This window comes from Frankliniella occidentalis, unplaced genomic scaffold (genome assembly GCF_000697945.3).
Source record: "Frankliniella occidentalis isolate FOCC.00 unplaced genomic scaffold, Focc_3.1 Scaffold123, whole genome shotgun sequence".
Taxonomy (NCBI): Eukaryota; Metazoa; Arthropoda; class Insecta; order Thysanoptera; family Thripidae; genus Frankliniella; species Frankliniella occidentalis.
Window position 1 is genome coordinate 160,777 of NW_026267250.1, and position 7,294 is coordinate 168,070.

A 7,294-nucleotide genomic window follows, 5' to 3' on the forward strand; every position below is an offset into this window, starting at 1 on the left:
AAATTCCCAACCCATGTACTGCAAATCCCGAACCTTTGTACATGAAATTTCCCCACCCAGTAGCTAGTAAAATTACTAATATTTTTTACAGTGTAAGAAAAACTTACACCTTTTGATTTAACTAAAATTCCGTCCGCAGAGATATGGAATGTTTTTGACTGATTTGAATAATTAACGGCCGTCAGCCGTCAGGTTGTGAACATTGGCGTCTTTCACCTCTTCTTTTTACGCTTTAGCGCATTTAAGAAAAGGCTGAGAAAAAGTTCGAGCCCATAGTTTAGTGTGCACACTAACACAAATAAGGGCTGAAAGTATAGCCCCCATGCGGGCCCGTCCGTCGGCTAGTCCCCCGTGGGCCCCATACTCACGCGTGGCGCAGCCCCTGGTGGGGCCCAGCTCCACCGGGTAGCGGCTCTCGCACTCGCAGCGCCGCGCCCGGCAGCGCACGTGCAGCAGGCTGGGCGAGCACGAGTCGGCGCAGGGGCCGCCCAGCGTCGAGCCCAGCGGTGGCTCTGCAACAAACACAGTCGGTCAACTAAAACGAAAAAAAAAAGTACGAAAAAATGTACACTGCCCATTGCTTAAATTTCAGATTGAAGAAATCTACACATATACACATTAAATACTGAGATCAACGAAAGATGAATCTCAAAGTTTCGTAAGCTGACTCCCTCTAATTTTTTCCCCGATTTTTAAAATACTTTTCACGCAAACCTTTCTCGGTCTCGGCGATTTTTATACCACTAAATTATACTTTTAGAAATTTTCCACAAAAAATGTATCAGTGTAGTACATGTTTTGCCCATAGGAAAACACTTATTGATCAAACATTCACTATTGTTGTTTTATTTTCAGTTTTTGTTTTTGCTTTGGTTAGGTATGCTCTGCATTTCTTGGATGCAGATGCTAGTCGAGCAGGTCGAGAGCACACCACACAGGACAATAACAGAGGGGACCAATGGCGGGTCCAGCGAACACGTGTTGAGTCAGGCATCCCCCTGCCTCCCGCTGTTATACGGAGCGAGCGGCCGGGGAGGCGGGTAGCATTTATTGACATTAAAACGCGAAAATATATTAGGTGTGCGCAGATGAAGTCAAAAATGAAAGTCTCGCTCACTCTGGATTTTGTTTTCTTTTTTAGACAGTCCTTACGACTGTCTCTACCAAAAGGCAGACCTGCGGATGGATGGGAGGATGAGCTGGCTGGATATGGATGGATGGATGGATGGATGGATGGATGGATGGATGGATGGATGGATGGATGGATGGATGGATGGATGGATTGATGGATGGGTGTGGGTGGATGGATGGATGGATGGATGGATAGATGGATGGGTGGATGGATGGATGGATGGATGGATGGATGGATGGATGGATGGATGGATGGGTGGGTGGATGCGCTGGTTGGGCGCGATTCGACGCATCCGTGTTGGCCGCGCGATCTAAAGCCGCCAAGCTGCAGCAGAGGGGGGAGTCGCCACGCGTCTGCAGCGGGAACAGCGACACATCGGCCGCTCTGACTAGTGCCGCGGTGACCTGGAGGGGGGCGGTGTTGTTGTCGCGTCGGAGAGAGGCACAGGCCGCGTTACAGCGGATGTTTTCGCTGAAAAAGTGGCGGTGACTAAATAAGTAGGCACCTGCGCAATTGATTTAACTTCTGGGAAACAACGCTATCTTACTCAGGGTGAGTACACGTGAGCAGCGGACGTTATCTAGTGGGCTGAGATAAAGACAATAACTCTCCGTATGCACCCATGCAAGCGCTCGTGAACCTTTATAACCTTCATATTGTCATTTTGCCTGCCTGCCTCAGACGACCACCTACGACATCACGATGACGATGATGTTGCGGCGAGTTCCCCAGTACCTCTGCCAGGTGCACAGGATTCAGGTAAGTAAAACTTTACGGGGGAGTTCATTTGTAAACAGTCGATGTGGTGGTATGGCATGGCTTGTAACCCGGGAGTGCCGCGTCAACTCTGTAGCTTTAGCAGATGATACCTTAAAAACCTTTTGACTAAACATAAAGAATATATAAGAAACTTTAAGGTGTCAGCTAGCTTTTACTCTCGATAAGTACAGAGAACCAGGCGCGACCAGAAAAAAATTTCTTTGGCGCAGGGGGACCGACCGAGTGAGTGAGTGAGTGAGTGAGTGAGTGAGTGAGTGAGTGAGTGAGTGAGTGAGTGAGTGAGTGAGTGAGTGAGTGAGTGAGTGAGTGAGTGAGTGCCTGGCTGAGTGTCGCGTAAGGCCCCTGCTCAACAATACTAGGGTCCCACCCACGGCCGCGGCTGCCGCCCGGTACGCCCCCCCCCCCTCCCTCCCCTGTCAAAGACGAGAAACGAGTAAAACATTTAAAATATGATGCAAAACCACCACAAATAAAAACATAACTAGAAATATTTAAACACAGGTAAACTATAGAATTAAATTGGTATCATCTGCTTTCAAAATAGATTCTTGATTTACATTTTTTTTCGTAGTGTGTGTTTCGTGGTGTGTGGTTCTCTAGGAACGACACGGGGGGAAAGGGCTTTCCACGGCACAAAAATATGACACGCTTACCCAGTCGAACCAACCTCGCTTTTGTTATTTTGAAAGTAGGTGCGTTTCGTCTTAAAAAATACCGTAGGCAGTTACGGTTTTTCTACGGTCCGTACCGTATTTTCAGGTCAGGCCGTAACAGTATGAACTGTATTTTCTTGTTTGGGCTAAGAGCTACATTCGACTTCCCCAACAGTTTTTCAAGTTACGGTGTGTTCTGTATGACATGGACTGTAACGAAAAATTACGGTGCCGGACCAGGCAACAAATTTACAGCGCAGACCAGGCCTTTACCGTGTGTTTTTTAACAGTGCTACTTGTTTCAAAGAATCATTAGTAACGTTTTTGTTAGTTGTTGCTTGAAATAGGTTCCACTTCGTTTGAGATCCACTGCACACGCTGATGCAGAGTATGCTGCGGAACCTGCCGACAAGCCGGCCGACTGGGACCTCGCCAAACCCTACAGCGCCATTCCTGGGCCAAAAAGCAATCGCTTCGTCGGATCCCTCATGAGTTTCTTGCCTACTGGTTAGTATTAGTGCTATATATTTGAGGCTAGTTGCTTTGAGAGGGCAGTAACACTGATTAGGACTGTGAAGTCCTTGTCTGGGTAGAAATAGACGTCTGTGGTACCACACGATAATGTGATTTTCATTCCGAAGCGATTTTAGGATGCATAGAGGTGACTGGGCACGGCGGCCCCTGCCTGCCATTAGTAAATGAGAAGAAACAGAATGGATCAAATTTTGATACAATGGAGGCAACCTCGTCCTTAACCTTAAAGTAGGGTGTAATGTATATTTTGCTAGTGTATATTACTTGTTGCAAGATTTAATTCTTAACACAACCAGAAATAGTAAATGGCATTTTTACACTGAAAACGCAACTGTGTGAATGTCGCACACGAATAAAAGGCACGCAGTTCAACGGCTGGTTCCGAGATCCACGCAGTTCAGCCGCTGGATCCGGAATCCACGCAGTTCAGCCGCTTAATCCGAGATCAACGCAGTTTTTCGCTAGAGGGATAGCCAATCCCCAGAAGCGCCACTGCATTAATGCGCTTCAATGCCCATTGAAATGCACATTAAAGGTCACACATTGGTGACGCATTAAATGTGCGTAATGCGCACTAAATGCGCATTAAATGCTGTAATGCGCATTTAATGCGTCACCAAGGTGTGACCTTTAATGTGCATTTCAATGCGCATTGAGCGCATTTAATGCGGTTGGCGCTACTGGGGAATGTGACCAGGCCAAGGGGGTTGGCAGTCACATCCGAGCCGCCAAATGCGCTTTAAAGCGCCATATGCCCATTTTAGGCGCATTTTAGATTGGACATAATGCAATCATGATGCAGTTCTGCTAGCTTGGATACGGTACTCATTCTCTGCCCCCCAAGAAGAGGTGTGGGAGGTCAAGAACGAGTAAAAAGGATAAGTGTCATTCGTTTCGCAATGATTACAGGAGCATTCTTCAAAGTAAAAATAGAAGACGTTTTGGACACAGTTGCAGCCCACGGTCCAGTAGCAAAAATGACTGGCATTTGGGGGCGACCGGATGTTATACTTCTCAGTGACCCAAAAGAAATAGAAATAGTAGGTAAACAGTTTGTCAACTTCTGATTTACGGCGCTCAGGATTATTTGCAAAATGTTAATTTTCAGGCACTGAGGAGCGAAGGTGCCTGGCCAATACGCGCAGGGGCAGATTCGCTGCTATACTACTTCAAAAATCGAAGGAAGGGACTGCCAATGAGTCTTGTGTCATCGTAAGTATGCAATGCAGAAAATTTGCACATTATGTTGTCATTTGCCGTTACGTAAGCACTTTGTTTGGTAAAGTCAAGGAAAGGAATGGCAAGAATTTCGAACAGCCGTAAATCAGGTGATGCTGCAGCCAAGAAATATAAAGCAATATGTCGAGCCAATCGACAGGGTGACCCAGGAAATAATTGACAGGTATGAACTTAATACGTGTGTTAGCTGCTATGAACTATAAAGTTGCACTATAAATCACATACACAACCCTTTTTTTCTCTTTAGAATGAGGCGGATTCGTGAACAAAACTCACTAATGCCAGCTAATTTTTCAGATGAGCTAGCAAAATGGGCGCTTGAATGTAAGTAACAAATTGATTTACACTGGAGTGAGAGCCTGTATTACATTTGTGTTCGGTTTGATCTCTTGCATATTGGATCTCTTTACGAAAGTTGTTTGTGCAGCAATCACCCTTGTCGCTCTGGATACGAAACTAGGGTGTATCAGCGATAACCCAAACCCGGATGGCGCGAAAATGGTAGAATATGCGCACACTGTCTTTGACTCTGTGTACAAACTCGACGTCTTGCCATCACCGTGGAAATATGTATCAACGCCCACTTACAGAAGATTTACAAAGGCAATGGATGGTATTACAGAGTAAGAAAAGTCAATTCGTGAAACCGACTACACCTGGGGCACTATTTAATTTTCACGTGATTTGGTTCTTGTAAGGATATCATCAAAATACGTCAAAGCAACCATGGAAAGGCTGAAAAATGTCCCGAAAACGGAATTAAAAGATCGGAGCTATAGTGTTCTCGAAACTCTATTGGTAAAGACGGAGGATCCAGACAGAGCTGTTGCAATGGCACTAGATATGATACTCGGAGGTATTGACGCAGTAAGTTTGTGCCTATTTTGAAATATCCCAGAGTGTTAACGTAAAAGTAGATTCGTAGTAAAGCAGTGAAAAGTAATCGAACGGACGACGTAATTATTAAAAAAACGACGTCTCATGGTTCTTCCCAAGGAAAAGGTTCCACTCACGATGACGTATTTGTCACCTATTTGTGAACTCATTTTGACCTACGAAGGTCACAATTTTTGCACATATGAGGTCACAAATAGGTCACAAATAAAAATGTTGCCCTTGGGCTTGACCCTCTTATCTCGTTGGGACGTTGATGGAAAGCGTTCACGAAGGCTTTATCAGCTTAAGGATCTTAACATCTTAACATCTTAACATCTTAACATCTTAACATCTTAACAGTTTCCGTACGTGTATGCGATTTTAAGTCGCACAGTGTTTTTTGACGCATTTATAGTGAAATAAAACACTAATCATAACAAATATCATAAATGAATGATTGCTGAGGTTGCCGAGACCAATAAATGCGGCAGGGGGGAGGGGAACTGTCTGGCTGGACTCGGACGGACTCGAGTCTGGAAGGCGGAGAATCGGGAGTCCGGTCGGGTTTTTGGCGCGTTTTGTGTTTTGTGTGGTGCGTTTTCTGTCGTGTGTTGCGCCGGCGCCGGTTCTGTCTTCAAATTTAAGATTAAGTCAGGAAAATGTTGGCCGACGACGAAATTAACTATTCATTGTATGATGTCAATGGTGACCAATACAACATGGTCATAAAAAAGAAAGACAAAGCGAAGTATGAATATGGTAAGTGCAGTCTGACATTGAGGTGACTGTTTTGGGTTATTTTCTTTCTCATGTCGCTTTGTTATCGTTTTGTTCAATTAGATCACTTGGCGGCATCCAGGGCTATTGCAAAGTTGAAGCGAGTCGGCACCAAACCTGTTAATAGGGCTTTGGAGGATGCAGAATCTGCAGGTTAGGAGGCATGCTTATACCTATCTCTCCAGGTTTTTAAGTGACGGGCTGGAGCAGTTGAAGGAATAATTATCAATTTCTTATCTCCCTTCATAGATCTAAGAAGCCCAAGTAGTAAAAAATCTAAGCCACAATCACGGCGAGGTGGCAGGAAGGCAGGTAGTGTGCCGCAGAAAGCAGCGTTAGTTGAGAAACAGCCTCCCGTGTTTCAGCCGAAGGCTGAGTCTACTTTGCTCGAGGATGGTAATGTCCAAAGATCTACGTTATTGTGCTAATTTTATCATTGTTATCTGCTATTGTACTACATCCTTTGTAATTGTAATTTGTAGGTAGTGCGCCAGACCATACTGTTAAAGATCTGAACAGTAGCTTCGACATTTCGCTAATATTGGGGGATGATGAGGTCGTGAACCTGGACGTAGATCCTCTGCCCCACGATAATCCCAGCTTCCCTACTGACCTGGTATATGTAGGTGAAATTGAAGTACCTGCCAATGATGACAATGATGTTCTCGCTCTCCCCATTGACCAAAATGATGACCATAATGGTGAGTCAATCAGATACTTTCCAGCCTCCAGTTACTGAATAGTGTCTATATTACATTTTATTATTTCAGAGGCCATGCAGAAAGAATCAAAGTGGACAGATCCGAACGCATGCCATTCGTTTTTGAATAATATTGGCTTAAACATAGAGTTATGGAAGAAGAAGAAGAAGCCAGCGTACGTAAAAATAGCTCAGGATATGCGTGCAGAGGGATTTTTTTTCGTACCTGAAAAGCTAGAAAAGAAGAAGAGGGGGTTGGATGCCCAGTACTGCTATTATAAAAAGCAGAGTGATGCTGAGAAGAACAAATGGCCTTACTTTGAGGCTATGCATTATTTGGCATCCAACAAGTGGCCAATAGGTTTTAAATCTGTGTCCAAATTCAATAACAAAATTAATGGTAGGTCTGATTGAATCATATGTTACTGAGATGTCCATCAACCTATTCTGAACCTCTTTTTAATACATATTTATCATGTGCAGACTCTGCTGATACACTCTCTGATGAAGGTGCTGTGGGGGGGAGCAATGGTGGCAAAGAATTCCCTTGTGATATCTATTCGGAAGAAACTGCTGCTGCAACCAACATTCTCGAGAATGAGG

At 44.7% G+C, this 7,294-nt stretch overlaps 2 protein-coding genes across 6 annotated transcripts in view; one reads left to right on the top strand and one right to left on the bottom strand.

The window, feature by feature from the left end:
- The window catches only part of LOC113214159 (uncharacterized), a 39,709-nt gene that overhangs the window by 12,580 nt on the left and 19,835 nt on the right, over positions 1-7,294 (bottom strand). For both annotated transcript variants that reach the window (XM_052270433.1, XM_052270434.1), the window contains exon 2: positions 369-512. In XM_052270433.1, the coding sequence (XP_052126393.1) occupies positions 369-512 (144 nt within the window). The remainder of the gene's footprint in view (positions 1-368; positions 513-7,294) is intronic.
- On the top strand, positions 1,516-5,205 carry LOC113214164 (cytochrome P450 CYP12A2; the record flags this gene model as incomplete). 4 transcript variants are annotated; one of them, XM_052270427.1, is given in 9 exon segments in its annotated part: positions 1,516-1,684; positions 1,814-1,891; positions 2,913-3,072; positions 4,009-4,139; positions 4,208-4,311; positions 4,385-4,501; positions 4,586-4,662; positions 4,754-4,961; positions 5,037-5,205. In XM_052270427.1, coding segments are annotated over 8 exon segments (1,023 nt in total), but the record flags the coding sequence as incomplete, so codon positions are not given.